The sequence below is a fragment of the Cimex lectularius genome, unplaced genomic scaffold (genome assembly GCF_000648675.2).
Source record: "Cimex lectularius strain Harlan isolate CLEC.00 unplaced genomic scaffold, Clec_2.1 scaffold103, whole genome shotgun sequence".
NCBI lineage: Eukaryota > Metazoa > Arthropoda > Insecta > Hemiptera > Cimicidae > Cimex > Cimex lectularius.
This window is the reverse complement of record NW_019392691.1, coordinates 1488178-1511423: the sequence shown is the minus strand read 5'-3', so window position 1 is coordinate 1511423 and position 23246 is coordinate 1488178. Positions and strand designations below refer to the sequence as shown.

Genomic DNA, 23246 nt, shown 5'->3' with positions numbered 1-23246 from the left:
CACTCCTACTACAGCAACTCTGATATTGGGATTGTTTTAATATTATTCACATCTAGACTCTGGTTCATGGTTTTATCCACTAAAATCTTTAAACTGTTTGTATCGTATTTTCAGCACCTTAATAATATTGTTAAACCGGATAACCTACCATTAATCATCCACTAATTTTCTTTGTCTGTTTTTGAAAAATGTTACAGCACTGCAGACATAATGGGAGACGCTAAGTGGAAATTATTTTCATTAAAAACAATCAAGACACACTATTCAGTAAGCAATTTCAAATTTATTGTAGTTTTAGAATGTTTTCTTTTTAAATAAGTAATTACATAAACAAATTAGGGCTCAGTTTGAAACGACATAAGACACCAAGCTTAACCTCACCATATATTAAGCAGGTCTGTCACCGGCACCGCATATTAAAAAAGAATTAGTACAATGTATGTAATTATAATATAATCATTAATAATATATAATGTGTAAAATATAAGAAGTTACGTAATACATTAGTTCATAAGTTAATAGATTCTTTTCAAAACTTCTCAACGTCAAAAAGTCCAATCGCTTTTATCTGGATTGACGTTGAAACTGAGGACGTCGAGTGATTTGTTGTTTTTCAAACTGGAGAAATAAGCCATAGGTTAAATTCCGACAATATCTGATCACACTCACTCTGTCAACGAGTTCATTTGTAATATGATCAGTTTTATAAAAATTGATCGTTAAACTGCCACAAACTGCAATCGTTGGTACAACTGGAACTCAAAGCGTTCATAGGTTAAATCTTGGCAATATCTGATCACACTCACACTGTCAACGAGTTCGTTTTTAATATGATCAGTTTTATAAAAATTAATCGTTAAACTGCCACAAACTGCAATCGTTGGTACAACAGTAACTCAAAGCGTGGGAAAATAAACGCTGAGACGATTTCGAACGTTAAAGAGAAATAGTGTTAAAGGGGTATGGAGCTGTGTGGAGTGTTGATTCATTTTTCTTTGTTTGTTCAAAAGTTTGCCTTGCGTTAGAAAAATGGCTTTTCTTTCGACGCCAAATTGCACGATATCATGACGGAGGAAATCGCATTTCTATTCCTGAAATAATTGCGTGATCCGACACATTACGCGATCCCATTCCGAGGCGGACAATAAATTTCAACTCGAAAAATTAATTTATCGAATGAAAGATACTTAAGGAACACGATTTAATTGAAAGCTTTACAATTTGTTGGCACGGCGAATATTAATTGTAAGCATTGTACGGTTTTTCTAGAAAAGTTTAAAATTCACAAGTTCGCACAAAACAATCTCATTTTCCTGAGTAACTACCCAAATTAAGAGAAGTTAAAGTATTTGATGTTTCAATCAATTTAATTAGTAGCTTTTTGACTTTGTCAGGATAGCGGTTGACTCTATGATAACTGTCACTTCCTTAGAAAATATCTTCTATGTCTATGTAAGATAACATTTACCGTCTTTATTTGATTATAAGTATGCATTTACGTCAATCATAAATAGTTGAAAAAGGTTATCTTCTCAGATCAGGTTTTCCACGTGTTGAATGGCTCCCATTATAAATTGTACTCCTAAAATGAGAAGGTTCTGGCTATGTAATAGTAATACTTATCTATGATGTTGATGATGAGGAGCATACTAAGAAGCGGCGGTTTTGGCGTTCCCCAAACCCTGTAGACTTTTGGCGTATTGTATTGTTCCTAGTTCCTTAGTTCAGTTTAATTGACTTGATCCTTCTTTCAAGAGTAGTAGGTCATTGACTGTCATTGCTGTAATTCTTTTTCCCGGATTTTATTCGTACCGTAAGTTAGGTCTCCATTGATGGTTGATACACATTTTAATCGGGCAGTTCCTTCCTCCACATGGCATAACCTACGAATAGGGGCCATCATTGGATATGGTTTGTTGCGTTTTCTCAGATGACTGTCATCAGTATAGAGCCCTATCACTTCCTGGCTTTTACTATCAGCCTACAGCAATGTGTTTGCCAGATTTAGAGAGAATTCTTTAATTACGAATTTATTATCTCTGGGACCTCTATTGTTCGTTTATTTGTTTTGTTTGGACTCATGGTTCGTAAAAAGCCATGTGCTCTGCTGGGATTCGAATCCAGAACTGCTAAGCAAATGTTAGTCAGATGCCATAACTACTCGGCCAATGTGGTCCCATTAGTAGTGAAATACATTTTAAATGTACTCATTCCTTTTCCGAATTGCTAACAGGTTGAAACAGAAAACGTAAAATACCCCAAACTGTCATAAGGTTTATTTAACAGTCAAACTTGTTAAATTTAAATAAAACCAGGTTTACTGGTTTATTTATAATTGAAATGATTTAGTTGGGACAGTTTAAAAAATAAGCATTATTAAAACACTACTTCTATTATATTTGTTTAGAATTTTAATCTGGGACCTCTATTGTTTGTTCATTTGTTTTGTTTGGACTCATCGTTGATCTTATTATCAAACTAATAGGTTCTGGGCGTAGAGTCGTACAGATCCTCTGGGCAGTTCAGAGGACAAAATCCTTCTGCCCTGGCGATAGGTGGGTGGTCGTGGTCTAGCAGGGAATTGCAACAGCGAGGTTGGCTTTTCTTGCGAACGACGCAAACCCTCACTACCGGCTGACTCCTGTCCGACTAGACTGTTGGATAGGCTGTCGGAATGCCTTCCAACAAAAAAGTTGGTCATCTGTTGGTGCATTGCTTACTCAGTGCGGAAACGGTGAACTACGAGCGTTCGCACACGATAAAGTTGGGGTCGTGTAGTGGACTTGAGAAGAAGTGTCAACACCAAAAAATTGTGGTGCAGTTGAGCGACGAGGAATCACGGGCAGGCGACGCGACTGAGTGCTGACCAATCTGCCGTACGCCGTAGTTAGAGCCCACATGGGTGTCGATGAGCCAGATGATGGTCGGTGGATAAAACAGAGTCTGCCAGCCGCATCGGCTGTCGAGTGAGCAATTAGTGCTGTTGAGATGACTGGTGATCGGGTTGGTTGCTTGTTCTATTAGTGATAACTCGTCTCATTGATGAGTCTGATTAAAGTCGGTTAAGCTTGACAACAATTAAGAGGTGATGCACGTTCACTAGCTGACATGTAGAAAACTGAAGCATGAAGTAGTGGAGACGCCTGGTGGCAAAAAATTTGAAATTCAAGACATCATTGTGTTGATCAATTTCTCGAAGTCAGATATATGTATTTACCAGTGCTTTTTCTACAACTATTGGGTTGTCCGGAAAATAATGCAGGATTTTAAGTTTTCATTAAAAAAAATCTATATAAAATATTCTGTTTACGTTTACAGGATTACTCATTTGTATGAATGTCAACACTTATTAATCCTCTTCCAAATGATATTGTTTGTTTACCTCTGTAGCATTCCGCTTCTTGGAAATAATTCAGTCATCCTTATAATGTCAAAGCGAGAATTTCGTACGATTTTCTTTTACGAGTTTAAACTCGGCCGAAGCGGAGCCCAAACGGCTAGAAACATTAACCAAGTCTGGGGCGAGGGTTGTGTTAATGAGTGCACTGTGCAAAGGTGGTTTAAAAAATTTCGGGAGGGAGATTTCAGCCTTGAAGATGAAGAAGGTCGTGGAAGGCCTTCCTCTCTTAATGATGATGTTCTGCGATCAGTGGTGGAAGAAAACCCCAAAACAACTGTTCGAGAACTTGCAGAGCAACTCAAAGTCAGTAAAACGACCGTCGCTGACCACCTCAAGGCGATTGGAAAAGTGAAAAAACTCGAAAATTGGGTTCCACACTCATTAAACGATCGCCAAAAAAATCAGCGCTTTGATGTTTGTGCATCACTTCTTTGTCGAAACAAAAATGACCCATTTCTGGCCAGAATTGTTACATGTGACGAAAAGTGGATTCTCTACGATAACACTAGACGTTCTGGACAGTGGCTCGACAAAGGAGAAGCTCCAAAGCCCCCAACTCATCAAAAAAAGGTAATGGTTACGGTATGGTGGGCTTCATTTGGTTTAATACACTACAGCTTCTTAAATCCTGGCGAAACCATCAATGCTGAATCATACTGTAACCAAATTAATACCATGCATCAGAAATTGGCAGTAATGAAGCCCTCTTTGGTCAATCGGAAAGGGCCCATTTTGTTGCATGACAACGCTCGACCACATGTGTCACGTGTAACGTCACAAAAATTATTGGAGCTTGGCTATGAAACTTTGCCTCACCCACCCTACTCTCCGGACCTCTCGCCTACTGACTACCATTTTTTTAGACACCTGGACCACTACTTACAACACATAATATTCAAAAATCAAACGGAACTGGAAAATGCATTTATTGACTTTATCAATTCTAAAAATTCTGAATTCTACTCAGACGGAATTAATAAGTTACCAACGAAATTATTTTGATTAAAGAACATTGCTTTAAAGTAACTAGTTTCTTTTTTTTTGTTTAATACCAAAATCCTGCATTATTTTCCGGACAACCCAATACGTTCAAGGGTGGTCAACGCAATTTAGCCTGTTTCTGCGTAGGTGGCAACTATTGTCTTATAGTTTCTTTCAGTTCTAGTTCTCCTGTTTCATCCAGAACTGTTGGTTTTTTTCATACCTCATCAAAAGTATTGAAGAGATAAGTGCCAGTGTAAAATGGCAGTGGCGTTGACATTAAAATATAGATTCTTAGTCCCAATTGTTTACACCAAAGGAAGAATGTGTCTAAATCAAGGAATTAACATTTATCGAAACGACCCTTTTCCAAAATTCGACTTTGTCTGGAAAATCCGGTGTCTAATCGGAGAGAAACGAGAGCGGCATTTTGCCGGTGAAGTTTTTCAATTACTTACCAGTCGAGGGTAAAGTTAGATTTTCCGGCTGGGGGATGAATTATCGCCCGGGCCGAATACAACCGAAGCCTCCCTGGGGGTGAAGACGGTCTAGCTACGACCACCAACCCCGGGGAACCGAAAAAAAGTTGGGGGCAGTAAATCGTCCGCCCGAGTGAACATTATAGCAACCGGGGAACTGCATTTCCTTCCGAATAAGGCAATATTTGGTGCCGTCCTCGGGGTGAAAATCCCATTTCTTTTACGATCTTGCACCAAAGAACACCAAATGTAAAGTTTATAGGGTTAAGAGAAAGCAGAAATTATCATTATTGCTTTGTTATAAATATTACAATAATAGTGTTGTGATTTTTTTAAAACGGGATAAACCAAAAATCAATATTTTCCCAATTGATTAATACACTTTTGCCATTCATATTACAATAAATCTCCTTATTAATAAAATAACAAAATCAAACAAATCTATATAACATTTAAGATCTTCCTTTCTGTATATGTCTCTTCTCTTATTCTCAGTTGTTATTTAGATCATGTACATACGTGAGCACATGTACAGAGTTGAGCTTATCTCTTCTCGCAGTCCATCAGCAATTCCAGCTTTTGAAATATATAGTAAATTATCAGCAGGCCTTGAGAATCACCCGTCGTAGGTGTTGGCAGTCTGGGGTCAGACCTCAGTTTTATCCAACCATCCATGATGCTCAGCCAGGTCATTTCAGCCCTCAACACGATCAGTCCCTGAGGGGCCTTGCATTCCAACCAAACATACTTACAATTTTTTTTAAAATTAAACACCGGCACCCGAAAGTACTGCAGAATCATAAGGTACTAGATCAAGGGCAAGTGGTGAGATCGGTAACAATCAAATGGGAAAATTTTACAACATTCATCACTATCAGATCTACGACCTCATTAAATAGATTTTGGTTTCAAACAGTAGGAACCTGTAATCTGCAAATCCCACAATTTTCTCATATGTACAGAGTAACTATATATGGTTTCGGAAGCAATTCATTTTTAAGCACACCACTGTTTCGTGACTTGGTTAATCGCAAGAGGTTTACAAAAGGTCGCGTTATTGGAGACCATAGATCAACTTTGCTCTTACTAATCAAACAAGGGAGGGGGAGCCCTAAAAGCTAGGAAACCCAATTAGGATATGGACTGTTTGCAATGGGGCTGGGAAAGCAGCCACACCCTTTTCCTAATGGCCCTTTATCCACATAACGCCAAACTTCTTTTTATTCCATTCCTTTTTATTCACTTTCTTGCATCACTGTAAAACCGATATTTTATTGTTTACAAGGGTCGATAAAGAATGCGTCGGGTATAATAACTCGTTTACCAAACCCGTAACAAAGAATAGCCAATATTGACATGACTTGAATTATTTGTATTTGTGGAATAAAAAGTTACTTGTGTCCTTTAAAAAACAGTATTGAAATTTTCAAATTTTTATATTTCCTGTCAGGAGTGCTACCCATTGGGTGTTGTGAACAAGTAGTCAAACGACTTCACATATTATTACCAATTAAAATTCCATGGCCTGTGCTAGGATTCGAACCCACAACTGCTTAGTGTACTCAATAGAAATCTGAAGACTTTTTATATTTAAAAACTGTTATAATATAAAATTTATGAAATTAATTTTTTACTCAATAAAATAATCTAGCTTTTTTTTTGGTGATATGTCTTTATCTTATTTTATTTGAGTTTCTGAAGATTAAAATTTTTTTCTTACGAGGCAGAATATAGGCTTTTTAACCCAATTTCCAGTTCTTTTCCAAAAACAATAAATAAGTAAATTTATTATTAACGTATAATAAATGTAATTTATAATAAAAGAAAAACCAATTTGAGAAGAAAATATTCTAATTTTACTTACCTGCAGTTTAAAAACAATAAATTCAAGGGTGCATGTAATTTTGGAAAATTTCTGATGCGAGATGAAAGACGATCTCTGTTAAGAGTAATTTCATCTGAGCTGTTTAAATGTTTAAAAACATTTTTTGTTTATTTACAATTGACAATATTACATAAATATGTTTATGTAGGGTGGCCTTTTTTTAATTCTCTAGGTGTCTACAAAATGGCCGTAAAAACTACAATTAATGGTGAAATACCTACAAAATTTATTTTTGTACTTTATATGCCACAGTTCCATGGCATTGTTGTCTCATTTTATTGATGAAAAAGGATTCGTCGGAAATTATTTTTATTTTGGAGTAATTATGAGAATTAATAAAAAGAAGAAAAAAAATCCCACTGTCGAAAAGTCTTACCAATCACAATCTCTAAATCTTGTCCAAGATGAGAATCTTCAGGAAATCTGTTCCTTGAGTAGTTACATCGTGTATCTAATCCTGGCCCAAATATTTTATGTACAAAGAAAGAATGCTTTTGGTTATTCGTAATAATAAAAAAAATTATAATTTTAGCCCTGAAAATTACCATTAACAAAAATTAATCAAAAGGGAATCAAGGAGAGTTTAGCATATTTACATTTTTGTTAGAGACCTGTGAGCAATTAGGAAAGGGTAAGATCATTTTGTGAACACTGTCAGATGTGCATATGTTCATTTCTATAGCAAATCTTTTTTTTAAATTATTTTGTTTTTGATTATTTTATTCTGCAAGACACATCTTCGATGATGGTCCGAAGGCTGACCAAAATGAACAGGTTCATTACCCCGCAGAAGAAGTAATCTCATAATTTGTGTTATTATTATCCCATTCTTCTTTGTTTTTCTATTTACTTTGATTCATGTTTTTTTGATCCCCCTGTCAGGGTTTCTTGGTAGAATTTGCAACTTTACCAACCGTATTGTAGTTGCAGTATTTACCATGAAAGCCTAATGAGGGGCACCAGAAGAAATTAGGAGTCAAAAATGCTTTGCAAGAAATAAAATAAAATTATACTTGGCTGATAGTCCATTCAAATAAATCAAAAACAAAAAATACTAAGTCGCTGCACATCAATGATTTGACAGTTTTTGTAAAAATGTATTTCTTTTATAATTAATACCTCATTACTATTACTAACTATTAATGAATAGTAACGAAATATAAAGTAAAGTAATTCCTGTCATCAACTAACTACTGGTTGTCGAGGACGAGGGGTCAAACTGCTTTACAATACTGCAACTGGTACTGGGTCTTTATACACTTGCGGGTTTGTTGAACTCAAATGCATTTTGGCATTGTGCCATCTTCAGTGAGGAACTGTCGAGTTACAAGAGTAGTCGAACAACCTGTGTGTGATTATAGACCCCAATGCCAGATGCAGCACGAGTTCACCGGCTCATAGACCAACACCCAGCACCATAAGTACTTTTTCCATACTATTCTTAATTAAAAAGCCATGTGCTATGCTGGGATTCGAATCCAGAACCGCTAAGCAAATATTAGTCGGATGCCATAACTACTTGGTCAATGTAGTGAAATACATTTTAAATGATCTCATTCCTTTTCCGAATTGCTAACCGGTTGCGAAACACAAAACGTAAAATACCCCAAACTGTCATAATTTTTAATTGTCTTAAGGTTTATTAAACAGTCTTACAAACTGGCGAAACTTGTTAAATTTAAATAAAACCAAGTTTACTGGTTTATTTATATCCGAATGATTTAGTTGAGACAGTTGAAAAAATAAGCATTGTTAAAACACTACTTCTATTATATTTGTTTGGGATTTCAATCTTCTAAAACAATATTAATTATTGTTAAATAATTAGTTGTTTTTTTAATATGCATTTTATATTAATGTGCAAGAGTAATTTAAAAAAAAAATCCAAAATGAAATATCTTAAGTCAGTGCTTGGTCTCAACACTATCTCTGCCCTATAATTTTTTTATTTTTATTTCTTTGGTATCGACTGGCTTAAGTGCTTGTAATAAAAGTTTAAAAAAGCAATCATAATAATATTAAGGATGAGTTTTAAAGGCTTAGGGTTAAAGGAATGAAAACACAGCATATCAGGTTGACTTCATAAACCATGTATAAGTATATTACAAATAATATATTATTATTAATGATAAAATGAATATTATATTTATATATATATTACAATATGGGAAAATGTTCTAAAATATACTGGGATGTCTTAGATATTTATTAAGAATCCAGAATATACATTTATAACCAGAGGGAATATATAAAATATTATTTTGATTTTAAATATTTTTACTTTTAAAGGAAGACAGTGAGTGGTCAAAATACACCAATATTATGTAAGGCGTGACATTATGATTGACTAGTTAGATATATTGATTAATTTAAATATATTTGCATATCACAATATAGTTACAGGTACTTATATTATTTATTATTATTGTTTAAACGTACCATGTTAAAAAAAAAGAAAAGGAAAAAATAAATTAAAAACTACCCTAACAGTAATTTCATGCTAAGTTATTTTTTAAAAAGTTAAACTAATATAATAAATTAATGAGTTTATTATGTGTAGGCCTCAAGAGATTCCCAATGGGAATTTTTAATATTTGGTATCAGGATTTGGTATAGGGGATGCCACACAACACCAATAGCATTAATCTATTTAAATTCTATGCAATAATACTACTTACCTCAATTATCAACTACATTCGGGCTCAAATATACATAGAGAACGTTTTGGTGTTAGTAGAATTTTTTTTTTAATTCAACCACTACTAAATTTCATTGCTATTGTAATTCGGTAGCAATTATGCATTCAGTATTGTCTTACCCAACTTACAATGCATCCATTTTCTACTGTCGTGTAATAATACATTAGTATAATTGATAATAAGCGTTATTTTTATGAAATTTCGACAAACCTTGTGATCAAACTGTGTACTACATCTTATGTTAAATTTTTTTACCACTTGAAATTAAGTTGTATGGTGCGGTGGTTAACTTTACGCTATGACTAGCTCACGTCAAATAGGTAAAGGGATTTTTGTTTATTTTTTGTATGAATAGTCTAAAATGATCTGCTAATGAGATAAAAATGTCATTTGACCCCCACTTAAAAAGGCACTGATAAAGTTTCAAAATCTGCATTCATTAAATAATTTTCTTTAAATTACTTTTGAAAATAAGTTGTTTAAGAAGATAAATAAGTTTATAATTAATGTTAATAACTATTTACATTATTTTTTTAATATTCGATGTCTCTGTAGTTTCTAAGAGAGCCTCCTTTCAGCTTTTATACAAATAATAGTATTTAAAACACCGAGTAACCACAATAATTGAGTGTTAATGAAAATGCTTAAGTTTACATTATTCTATTTCACGATATATACACAAGGAAAATCAGAAAACGCGATAGGAAATAGAAACTGCATGAGCGAAGATTTTGACTATAAGATAAACGTGTTTTATTTTTGTGATAATTCAACATTAATTGCATCACGATAGATATGTTGTTTATGATTTATGTTTTGTGAGTGACAAATGATTTTGACCCATTCCCCTATGGCTACCGTACACAATTTTCCTCCGAGGAAAAAAAATGCTCATGCTAACCAGGGGAATCAAACAAGATAGGGAAAATTTTCCAAATTCTGTCTGATTATTTACATATTGACGATTGATTGAAGAGAGTTTGTCATGTAAAAATAAATGTAATGCTTGGGATCTGTCCCTTCAAAATTTTAACAGCAGTCTAATTGATAAGAATTATTTTATTGTATAGTCATAGATTAGAGTAAGTGGGAAAATTATCTCTTTTAAGGCTTCAAATCTTAATTATAAAGACAAAGGAAAAATGCTATTAAACTACTCTTGGAATGAAATCAAAGGTTCGTGTTAAAACTATTAGTATAGAAAAGAAATGAGATAAGGTCTAATTAATTTACAGTAAACTATAAAATATTCAACTTAAAACAACACAATGTCTGAGAAACAGCTAAAAATAGTTAAACAGTTTAACCAAAACAACTATTTAAAAAAAAAATCTCAAGTTAGTGAAAGACTTAGTTACCTGATCACAGATAAGTATAGCAGGCAAAATTCTTTAATTTAACCTCATTTGTATTTTTTGAGAATTTCAATTAAAAAAGTTTGCTTGCATGGCCATCAAATAAATAATTTTCCCACGCTTTCCCTGAAAAATCGCTTTCTATTAAAACAGCCAAATATTAATACATTTATCAACTGATTTGTGTATATATATTTTTTTAAATTCACATTTCTGTCTACTACATTTATATAAAATCTACTTTCACATCTACATCAATATCAGCGTTATTATTTTTATTATTATTATTATATATTTTGATACTTTATTTCAAATCTAAAGGCACAAATTTAAACTTTCCCAAACATTCTAATAAAAAAATTATCACTACAGGAGTCCACTATCCTACAATCAACCATCTCATTTTAAAAAACTATATTAGAATTTAATGATGAAATTGGTTAGTCATTATATGTTAAAGGCAATTTTACTTTTGGTCATACATATTTTGAACATGCATTTGTGGTTAGTCTGTTTACTGGGCTTCGGGTCTGTCTACCAGACTTCATGCGAATTTCGGCACCAAAATTATTAACAATCGGGTAATAAAATGATTGAAGAACGGTATTAAATGAGATGAAATGTCGAATCTCCACTGGGCTATAGTTGAGTAGATCTCTCCACTGCACCTTTCACCTATCGTGCTAACAACAAACAATCCGTGCAGTGTTATCACAGAAAAGCGAGTGGGTTCTTATTTAATATGATCAACCTTCATGTCTTTTCCACTTTCTTTAAGAAAAAAGAAAAGTTTTTTCATTAAAATTGTAAAAAGAAAATGAACGTAGGTTCACTAGAACAAAAGCTGAAATTGTCAGTCAAGGCCAGTCAAGCATTATACAAAGTTAATTTATAAATATGTATATGTAAATAAAAAGGAATGATTATTGTTATAATAAAAATACCATATCAAGCAGCACTTTTTTCTACTTTCTGAAATCTACTTTATTCAATAAACTGAGCTACAAGTGCATGGGATAACCCATTCTACAACTACACACTGAAACTACAAAAACATCTAACACTAAATAAACTTGTCAAAGTGAATACTTAAATACTACGAGTCCACCAACAAAACAGCAACGAGTCGAGAAGTATAGAGGAGACAAAGGTTAATAGTTTACACATGACAGTTCCGAGACCGAGAAACCCTCTTACACCACATCTTCATGAAAATACAAACTTTATTAACTCTTCACAACTTTCTTTTTTTTTTTTATAGAATACAAAAATAGAGGGTTAATTATACTCAAAAAGGGGTCTCCTATGACTGTTATTGCTTTCACATAATCAAATATTGTCTCATAACGGCGAAAGGAAAATAGATTGTTGATACCCATGTCAAGATTTTTTTTCTCGGTTTAAACAATGTGAAATGACATTTGTCCATTTGGCACTCAAACAGGTGAGGTAACTCCAAAGTCTAACATTTACAACAAGGAACATTATTGCCAACAAGGGGGGGGGGGTTACAGGGCTATCCTTTTTCCTTTCGCTCAATTTTATAGATAGATATGAATCTCATGTCACTGACAAAAATGTTTACAACTGAATTATCATGAGCTATAAACTATTTTTAACACACTGTAACATTGATATTTTTTTCTCAATTTTTACACGACATGTAGTAATAATTCCACATGGCAATTTATATATATCAATATATATAAATATATTCATACTTTAACATTCAACCTGTTCATCTATACAGGGCTTCGCTTTGTTGTTTTTTCCACAAATGATAAAATTAGAAACAAAATTAAAGTAATATAAAGAATAAGACAAAATTAAAAACACTGATGTTATATTCTACAAGTTATTTACTTTTGTTTTCATTTAGGATCATCATTACAAACTCAAACTAGGATACCCAACAGTTGCAAACAACCGATTTAACATTTTGTAATTCCATTTTCTCATTACTTTTAAGTACAAAAATAAGTACAGAAGGAGAAGGTGGCGACGATAGCTAGCTACATTTCTAAAGGTATTGTACCTCATTGAAGTTGTTAGTTTGACATTGTTCCTTTTATGCCACCACCTTCGCCCCAAACAAAGTATTTTGGTCCACTTGATCACATGCATGAAACTTCGATGTTTCTATTAAAAATTTATTTTACTTTTGAAGAAAAAAAGCTACAAATCTATGGAATGTTTCAATTTGAATTAATGACAACTATAAAATACAAATAGCAAGACATAAATAAAACAAAATAAAGTAGTTAAAAAACAAAATTATATATATAAAAAAAAGGAACAATACAAATTTTGTGTCAAAAGGGATTAAAAGGTAAAATACTCAGTCGTGATGTGGATTAATAAATAGTATCACTACAAAGTGTGGATGATGAAAATTAAAAAAGAAATAAGAGAAAAGAAAGTGACTAGATTTCAGAGAATCCGCTAATGCAGACTTTTGTCACATGGTTATTTAAAGCGCAAAACCACTTAATACAAAATATCAACTATTGCAAAATGCAAACAAAGGCTTGAAAGCCCTAATTTAAGAGATTTTACCGTCTCAATTTTCTGTTCTATGTCTAAAGTATAAATATGTACCCACACTTGAGATCAAGTTATATATACAGAAATTCACAACACGATAAACAAAGTCTCGAAGGATTTCTTTTTCTTGAGACATGTATGGCACACCCCTCTGTGTACAGGGTTTGAAAAAACAACTGCCAGTAGGCATTATCAACAAACACTAATATAACAACAATTTTACAGTGTTTCAATCACAATCATCAAATTTACAAAATCTCAATACACAATATATCACACTAATACTAGTTTTTCTATTATGTTTCTTAGATATAATATCAAACCAATTTATGGAAGATTCAAAGATGGGCATGACGCTAATACTGTCTTTTTATTGCAAATTATTGCTAGTGAAGGGCCCAAGACAAGTGAGCAAAAAGCCATCAAAAGATAGGTATATAATAAGTAAAGATGTGAATTACCAGAGTTAGACATACATGCCCATACCGTACATTGATCCCCAGTCGACTCCCTGGAAGCTAGTCATATCCACATTTGGTAACGAGTATCCTTGGTAGGGCGAAGCAGGAGTTAACGCAGGGGCAGGTGCAGCCGGTGTCGGTGTAGCAGGCGCCGGTGCAGCTACCGGATACGGTGCATAACGATAACTTGCGAGTCCGGGATAGCCACCGAACAACTTGCTATAACCTGCAACAGCCTGTTGAGCGGCGACAGCCGCAGCAGCCTGAGCCGCTTGGGCAGTCACCGAAACAAGCTGACCGGCAGCAACTGGAGCCGGTGCAGCCATCCTCATTCCCAAGGGTCCCATCATGACTCTCTTTCCGAGGAGCAATCCCGCTGCAGCCACTGCCTCCTTCGGCTGTGCCTTTTTACACTCCACCTTTTTATTCTTGATAGTGTGGAAATGTATCTCACAAATTCGGTCAACAACGTCTTCATTCTCGAATGTGACAAAACCGAATCCACGATGCCTCTTTGTCTGCTGATCCATCAGCATCACGGTTTCTTCGACTTTGCCAAATTGGCTGAAATAAGCCTTTACCTCATCTGAAGAAGTGTCTTGGCTCACTCCTCCAACGAATATCTTCTTTGTCTTGTTTGTAGCCTTAGGCCTGTTCTTCGGTGTAGCGTGTTTTGGATCAATCTTCTTCCCATCCAATGTGTGTATCGGTACCTTAAGCACCTTTTCAACCGTATCTGCCTCAGCAAATGTTATAAACCCAAATCCACGACTCCTCTGTAACAATGTCAAAACCAGATTAATTTTAGACTTGAATCTTAAAATAATCCAAATTTATTCTCAAGAAACAATTCTTAGTTATATTAAATGATTATTTTAAACATATAACGTTTTTGGTTTTCATCAATCGGACATTTTATTAAAACTCCAGTGATATAACAAGCTTCAAATTTTTAAGTTTGTAAATTTAGTTGGACAAGTGTTTTAGGCAATAAAAAGATTCCTGGCAGGAATTGCTACAAAACTTTATAAACAACAAAAGTTGAATTAAGTAAAAACGACGCTCAGTTCCTTTGTGGGTCAGAAGGTGATCAGAATAACATATGGAGATTATGTCCTTTGAAAAATAATTATTTCTGGTTGCGAGGCCGTGTACTCTGGGCGATCAATTATAGTGCAGAAGAAATTGGGTCTGCAGAACAGTTGCGAAGGCAAGCGTTGTGTCCTTGAAAGGAACCAGTTATATATTATAAGCCCCTCGCACGCAGGAGAGAAAAGGAGACGAGGTCTCCAACCTCGGGACAAAGGATCTTCACAATGTCAAAAATTTGGTCGATTTTTGCCGCGGATCAAATCAGAAAAAGTCCACGCCACCTCTGGATTCTGGAAGTTCAATCTGGATGTATGCGAGATATAAATAAAACGGCCAGACGTCATCCTTCGAAAATTCCCAGGCAAACAGGAAACAGGAATTACCGAGAAATAAATTATTCAGTGTGCTTGTTCAGTTTCATAGTGTAATACTGTTGACAATAATAACGGTCTGTTGTCAGTATTTCTCGGATAAATTGAAAATCGATAAGATTATGAGAAACAAGTGAAACTATGAAACAAAACATCAGGATCAATTAATGAAGCATGAAAAAAAAATCTTATGTCTTAGGAATATCTTGCCCCCCCTTACATTTTCAAAACAAGCCAGTGTTTGGAAAAAAAAAATGGGGAAACGTCGAGAACAAACAATGAGACAGAGCGGAGTGGTCAGAAACGGCGTAACTTCAGCTCATCGATTCACTGACCTAAAGAAGAAATCTCACAAAAATGTGATGACAAGGATTTTTTAAATTTATCAAATAAAATAAATTTTTAAACAATGAAAAAATTATAACAAAATAGGCTGAGGAATTGATTAAGGACGACCAACAAAAGTAATGTTCATCAGATATGTCTGACACGTAAAAATTGGCAGTTTCAATAGCAAAAGGAATTTTAAATCAATATTTACGTTTAATTAATGAGTGATAGATCATTAATTTGGGTCTACATTATTCTGGCTTGTTTGGAGAAAAGGGGAATTGTTTTAGCTCAACAGCTCACAGCTTACAGACATTGGGCTAAGAAAAGCTATGCAGTAGGAAAAGTTTAAGCAGGTCGTAAAGTTAGACAGACACAATTATAGATTAAGATTGAAACAATTTTGTTAGTAGGCTAAGATAGTATTTTACTGAGTTTATATTAATAGTTTAAAAATGCAGAGAAAATGTTACGAGCAGTACAAAAAGCATACCTGGGTGATAGGATCTTTCATGATGAGGACATCAGTGACGGTCCCAAACATGCCGAAGTACTGGCGAAGCTTGTCGCTGCTTGTTTGCCAGCTTAGACCGCCAACGAACAGCTTCGCTGCAGACGGGTCGCTGCTGTTGGGGGTGGACCTGCCGGAGGAGTTGCCCCCTTGGGATGGACCCGCGGGAGATGACTCGGTGGCCGTGCCATTCGTCTGAGCAGTCGAACTCGGAGGCGGCGCCTGGGGCGGCTGGCTGAGGTTCAGCTGAGAACCGCCGCCGGTGGCCGGCCCTCCGCATCCCGTCCCGTTCACCATCGGCTTCACGTCCTGTTTGATGATAGGCAGCTGCCCGTTCATGTGCAGGAGGCTCAGCCCGTTCATGGGAACGAGGTTATTCATGTTGAACAAATCCTGTTCCCCTATGGGGGCCATCGCTTCCATGCCCAAACTGTAACAACACAAAAACATAATTTGTTAGTTTGCATTTTTTTTTTTTTAAATGTATTTAATCTCAACAGAAACACAAAAACGCCTTTTTTAAAGTAGGAGTTTAGTAATCTTAAATAATAAAAAGTAATTCTAGGGCTACGAATAAAATGCTTCAAATTTTAGCAACGGCAATTCTTAAGTAAAAACAACTTTTTCACCTTTCTAATTTTTGTTGCAAAATTTAATGTATAAATGCAATGTTCGGTAGCAAATATTTACACACTATAGATTGTCTTGAATCGTATAACAAATTAGAAATTAAGTCATTTTGTGTGTATTTCTATGGTAGATTATCTTTCTGTAGATGTTTTGGGCCCGCTGTTAAGGCCAGACAATGATTGTGACAAACAGCGAGGCTCGACGAGACGAAAGAAAACAAAATTACCAGCTTTTGACTCTTTTGCCAGTTTGTCTTGTAAAGCATACTCAAACCTCTTGGGAACTCAAACCTAGGAGGTTTAAAAAGAGTACAATCCAATAATTATCTATATTTGTGAAGAAGGTAAAAATATGAGGTTCGCATTTTTTTTTCCAATGTATATTAAGTAAGGGGGAGGGTTTTAATTGTATGGATCCTTGTACAGACAGGTCCTTAAGAAAAACTCGAAACATTTTGTATAATCGTGTTATACACGAATCGATCTGGGTGGACCATCTAGTCTTCAAGTGTGTTTTCCAGCAGTGCCTTTGGTCTGCGTTGGTGTATTTAATGTCAGAAGGCAATATAGTTATTTATAATTATTGAGTAATCAATTAATTGCTTTTTTTAAGAAGTACGGAATTAATAAAAGAAGGGTTGTCTTTCATTGGATCTATGGGGAAAAATATTTTCCACCGTACAGCCACTGTAGCATTCTCACGTTGATCTTTCTTTTCCAGCTGTTACCAATTGTAGGCTTGGTAGCCATAGCCATCCCGTCGGACATCGCTGCTGTAATTTACTTGCTCTGCACAAGGGACGTCGCGTAAGTACGGTGACATCGGATTTTGCAGTATCGATCCTTTTGAGTATTGATTATAATTAGGATGTAATGGAGAGAAAGTGAGAGAGCGAGAGTGAGAAGGAGAGTGCGAGGAGCCGGGGGAGTTGACTGAACTCTATCATTGATCAGCTTGAAGGGGGATGAGGGTGGCCGCGGGGCGCATGCCGACGTGCGCCCTGCACGCCATACGGGGTGGGGGCTATCTGGGCACCTCTATCACAAACTCTTCCTGTTTCAGCTACATCACAGGCGCCAAATCCATCAACGAGAAGATGGACTTGCTGAACCCGTACAGTCTCAAGGTAACCTGCCGCTAGGGCCGGGCGGTATTATTGTCCTGTCACAGCAGTATTGTGGTTCGAGTACTACTGCTGGTACGGGACATACCCACCGCTCGGTCCTATTCGACGACCATTTCACCAAGTGTCCAGGCTCTTCCCAAGTGGTTAAAGTGAATAGTGTCGTGAGTTCTGTGCTCGTTTTAACTCTGGCTACGTTGTGCCTTTTCGAAAACACGCTAAGTGCTTTGAACAGACCCGAGGGTTTAAATTAAAAGTTGTTTACTTCTTGTATAACGAAATGTAAGTCGTGTATTCAACTAGTAGCTAGAAGATTATAATGTAACATGTATATATCTTTTTTCTTTTTAAATTAGAACCTTTTTTTTTGTTTTGAGGTAGTAGTTGTTCATTTTCTCACAGGCTTTAATTATAACAACACGAAAGCTTCCTTAGTACTAAAATTAAATGTCAACCCACAAAATATTTGTATATTGATCTATAGATGTTTAGATAAATCGCTTTTATTCCCTTTAAAACTATGTTCATTGTATGTCTTAGTTTTCCTTCTTCATAGAAAAATAGAAAAACAACTTCCATTCATTATTTGTTTCGAAATACAACCCAACCCTTAAATCTTTATTGTCTTACAGAATCCGAGCCCCATTTTTCCGAGAGAAACCGTCATCTTCATACGCCCCTTTAGATTGATTCTAAGGGAGGAAAGGCCCCGGGTTCCCGGTTCGGCGCCGGGAAAATTTCTCCGTTTTGGGGTTTGGAGTGAATCAATAAGCCGCCGGCGAGGGAATGAAAGGGCTTGCCCTTAGAGGAGAGCCCAAGGGCCGACATTTAGACCTCTCCCTTGCCGGCAGGTCGATCAATACGCGCCTCTCCCCAACCCCCTCCATCCCATCATACAGACCTACCCAGAAAGTGGGAAAATATATATTTCAATTGTCACCCCTCCTTCCCTTGTAACACCGCTGACTCCAGCTTGGAGTAAGTTGAAAAACTGGACTGTTTCTTTGCATATAAGAATTTCCAGTCTGGATAAAATTAAACTAACCTCCCCCAACCAACAAAGACAAAACAAAAAATATAAACAGTCTTAATTGAAAACGATACAGATCTTATAAGAGGTTTCCTTTTGAAAATTTAAATAGTTCATTTATGAGAAGATCGATAAATGGCGTGTTTATGCTTTCGTGTAACAAACCCATCGTATACTAGTTTTCAAATCGAGGATATCATTCTCCTCCCCTCAACGACTCATCAAAAACCAACAGTTCGGAGTTAAGAATTAGGAGCTACAAGACATAGAAAATAACATATTTTCCAATTTAGGAAAAGCCAAAGAATATCCTTAAATTGTAACAAAATAATAAAATGCTTCATACCTTAGACTTTTCAAACGATAACGGTTCATTTTCTCTAAAAACAACTATTAAAATAAAGACTCGCTTTAAAAACTTAAAACAGAGAAAGGTTTATAAAGAAGTGGACGGTTCGAAGGCTAAGCTAAGAAAGAAACCTGGGCGAGTACGCGAAACAAATGAGATACTAAAGAAAGCAGACCTAACAAATCATGACATTGGAGAACAAATGAAGCACATCGTTTTGAACTTACTCCTGCAAACATTTCTGAGGCGTATTGTCGACGAGCATCACGAAAATGCACCCTTAGAAAAAAATACTAATAGGCAAATTTAAAATTGCTGAACAGAAACATAAATTTCTTTTTGGCTTTGGGAGGTTTCATGTTTGACGGCTTGCTGAATCGGGAGTGCTGCTTTCTGACGGTCCGCGTACCAACAGGCAAAAGGGTGGAAAAAATCAGCATACTTTCCTGGTGTTTTCCGAGGCTGTTTGAATACTTGAAAAAAAAGGAAAAAAGGATCGGACGCAACCGGGACCAGGAGAGTATTAACGCCTGCTGTAATACGGCCGACGGATTATAATGGGATAAAAACCGAACCCCTTGGGCGAACGGATCGATAATGCATTATCAGAAAGTGCCTCGGCTAAGTCCGAAACACGATTAGACTTCGCGTGCAGAATGCGAAGAATCTCAGATTTAATTAGTCTGAAGTGTCCCGTAGGAATTTCAAAAATTTCAATTTTCCGATAATGAGAAAAGATGACCGGTTCAGCTGTTTTGGAGCCCATTGGATTATAACTGCTCAAATTCGCGGTTTTTCGTTTCTTCAAGTCACCGTGTCGGCATGGGTCCAAAGGAACAAAAATTGAACGAATTTCTTAAATTTCTAGGCGATCCCATGCGTGAAAATGGGGCATGATTTTAATGGAAAGATTCCACAATCTAAAATTTGCCTTGGATTCTTCTCGTCTCATGTGTTTGACATATGAAAAATCTTAATTCTACACAAAAACAAATTGTTAATTAAGAAAAAAAACTTTTAAAAAATATTAACAAATCAACAGAAATTATGTCGATTTATTTCTTTTTTATAAAAGATTTTTAAAAAATCTAATAGAACACATGTTAGGGATATTCTTTTTTGTTTGTACGCCATTTTTTCCTAATATTTATCAAATAAAAATCGTTCAGAAACAAATGGGATGTCTTGTTTTCGGTTATAAATTTTTTTACAACTTTTTCCATGTCTAATTCGACCTTTCTTAAATCAAAGTGAACTTTTTCCAAACTGACTTCAGACTTTTATTATAGACCAATCCAACTTTTTTATGTAATACTTTATTTAACTTCGCTTTGTTCTAACAATTCCAAAGCTTAATACCGCTAAAAAAAAGTTAATTAAAAACATATTAAAACATCAACAAAAATTTATGTCGATTTCTTTATTTTATTAAAGATTTTAAAAAATCTAATAGGACACATGTTAGGGATTTTCTTTTTTGTTTGAATGCCATTTTTTCCTAATATTTATCAAGTAAAAATCATTTAGAAAGAAAAGCGGATGACTTGTTTTCAGTTATACATTTTTTTTACGAATTTTGCCATGTTTAATTCAACTGTTTTTTTAATCAAATTGAACTTTTTCCAAACTGACTTCCGACCAATCAAACTTTTTATGTACTACTTTAACTTCGCTTTGTTCTAAAAATTCCAAAGCTTAATCCCACTAAAAAACGTTAATTAAAAACATATTAACAAAGCCACGGAAATATATGCATATTTCTGTTTTTTAAATTTTATAAACTATTTAAAAAAAATAAAAATAAAGAACACATGTTAGGGCTATTCTGTTTTGTTTGTATGCCGTATTTTTCTAATATTTATCAAGTAAAAATCATTTAGAAACAAATGGGATGTCTTGTTTTTGGTTATAAATATTTTTCCAACCTTTTTCAAGTCTAATTCAGCGTTTTTAAATCAAATCTTTATCCAAATTAGATCAACCTCTAATTATAAACCACCAATTCAAGATTTTTCATTTACCAATTTATTTACCTTCAATTCGATCTAACAAGTCCAAAACTTAATCCCACTAAAAAATGATAATTAAAAAATATTAACAAACCTACATAAATTTATGTCGATTTTTTTAAAAATTTTGTATAAAATATTTAAACAAAATCCAAGGAAACATGCTGGGAATAATCATTTTAGTTTGCATTCCATTTTTTCCTAATATTTATCAAGTAAAAAGCGTTTAGAGTCAAATGGGATGTCTTGTTTTCGGTTATTAATTTTTTAAAAGACCTTTTTCAAGTCTAATTCAACTTTTTTTGAACATCAAATTGAACTTTTTCTGAACTTATTTCAACCTTTTATTATAAACCATCTCAAGGTTTTTTATGTACTAATTTCTTTAGTTTATCTTGATCTAACTATTCCATAATCGAATTCACCTTTTTGGAAACAAATTATGATACATAACGAATTCGACTTAGTTTTGTTTTTTAAGTTTAAATTCAAAATTTTCATTATCAAATTGTACTCTTTCGAACCAAATTAATTACAAATCGAATAAAACTTTTTAAGCCTAAATTCTAAAAGTGGCTCTGGCAATCAGCTGATGCCAAAAATAAAAAAGTCTAAATTCAATTTTTTTCAATTCAAATTTCCGGTTTCCGTTTTCCGGTCTAAATTATAATATCACCGATCAGAATTTAAACTTTCACAGTTGCAACTTGTCCAAATCACTGAACATTTTTTACACCAAATTCTAACAATTTCAAACATAATTGAACCATTTTCAATTCAAATTGAAATGTTTCCGAGTTAAATTCTTCAATCAGAATTTAAACTAGCGATGCAGAATTGAACCTTCTCTAAATCAAAATGTGCATTTTCCGAGTCATGCTAAATATTTTCCATCAGAAATCAGCTCTTTTCAAATCAAATTGTTCTTTTTTCAAACCAAATTGTAATTATCCGAAACCGAATTCTCAACCTTTTTTCTAATTCAAATTGATTTTTTCCCAACCAAAAAGTTATTATTTTCCATCAGTTCAACCTTTTCTCAAATGAAATTCTAATAATTCCAAATATAATTTATCTTCCTCGAACCCAGCTTCAATCTTTTATCCAATTAAACTCGATCTTTTTCCATGCCAAACGCTAATATTCTCCCGTTAAAATTCAAAATTTTCCAAGTAAATCCGACCTTTTCGCAAACAAGTAAAACATTTTTTCAAACCGACTTTTAAAGCAAATTAAACCTTTTCGAAACATATTTGAATTGTTCTCAAGCAAAATGTTGATGTTTCCAATTAGTTTTATCCCCTTTTCTAATCAAATTGCACTTTCCCCCGGCAAAATTCAAATATTTTCAAACCTAATTCTATCTTCTCGAAATGAAATTGAACCTCTGCAATTCCAAATTGTACTCATTTCTAACCAAATTGTAAGATTTGCATTCGAAATTCAACATTTCCCAAATAGCTTGTGCCTGTTCTTTTTCTAATTGAACTTTATTTGTCAAACAGCTGTTATACAAAATAGGTTATAAAAAAATCTCCAGAAATTTATGTATGTACGCAAATAAATTTTAAAAGTTACATGTATTAGAAAAATTAAAGTTCTCCATTAGTTTAATGGAGAAGTTGTTGCAGCATTCTACAGCTTCAGCAGGCTAATCAATTCAATGTATTTTAGAGTTTTTCCGAATTTAAATTAGCTTTTTTTATATTTCGATCTAGCAGATTATTTTTGTTTAAAAATCTTTCATTTAACTTAACTTTACATTTAACTTGTAAAAGTTGAAAAATTATATTACATATTTGTTTATGAACAACATAAAATTCTAAAGTTATTTTTGATTGCGTTCATCAATGCATTACAGCCGAAAATGTAAAATTTGTAATTAATTTAAGTTGGACTATTTGAGAATTAAATTAGAGTAAAACACAAAAAATTAGATCGGTTTAAAAAAACTATACTTATACTTGGAAAAAGTATATACATGACTCTTAAGATTA

The 23246-nt window shown here is 34.3% G+C and overlaps 2 protein-coding genes across 6 annotated transcripts in view; one reads left to right on the top strand and one right to left on the bottom strand.

Moving 5' to 3' along the window:
• LOC106670425 overlaps nucleotides 1–23246 on the top strand; it is a 70812-nt gene that overhangs the window by 8839 nt on the left and 38727 nt on the right. The window contains exons 2-4 of the mRNA XM_014400752.1: nucleotides 198–267; nucleotides 17459–17544; nucleotides 17801–17864. Coding sequence (XP_014256238.1) covers nucleotides 211–267; nucleotides 17459–17544; nucleotides 17801–17864 — 207 coding nt within the window. The 5' untranslated portion in view covers nucleotides 198–210. The remainder of the gene's footprint in view (nucleotides 1–197; nucleotides 268–17458; nucleotides 17545–17800; nucleotides 17865–23246) is intronic.
• Nucleotides 13783–23246, bottom strand: part of LOC106670423 (RNA-binding protein Musashi homolog 2-like) — a 393099-nt gene continuing 383635 nt past the window's right edge. For 3 of the 5 annotated variants that reach the window (XM_014400751.2, XM_014400747.2, XM_014400750.2), the window contains 2 exons: nucleotides 16091–16538; nucleotides 13783–14580 (listed from right to left, as the gene is read on the bottom strand). In XM_014400751.2, the coding sequence (XP_014256237.1) occupies nucleotides 13810–14580; nucleotides 16091–16531 (1212 nt within the window). In that variant the 5' untranslated portion in view covers nucleotides 16532–16538 and the 3' untranslated portion in view covers nucleotides 13783–13809. Of the gene's footprint in view, nucleotides 14581–16090; nucleotides 16539–19237; nucleotides 19436–19467; nucleotides 19903–23246 lie in introns of those variants that run through there. The other 2 variants (XM_014400748.2, XM_014400749.2) reach the window with 2 other exon arrangements.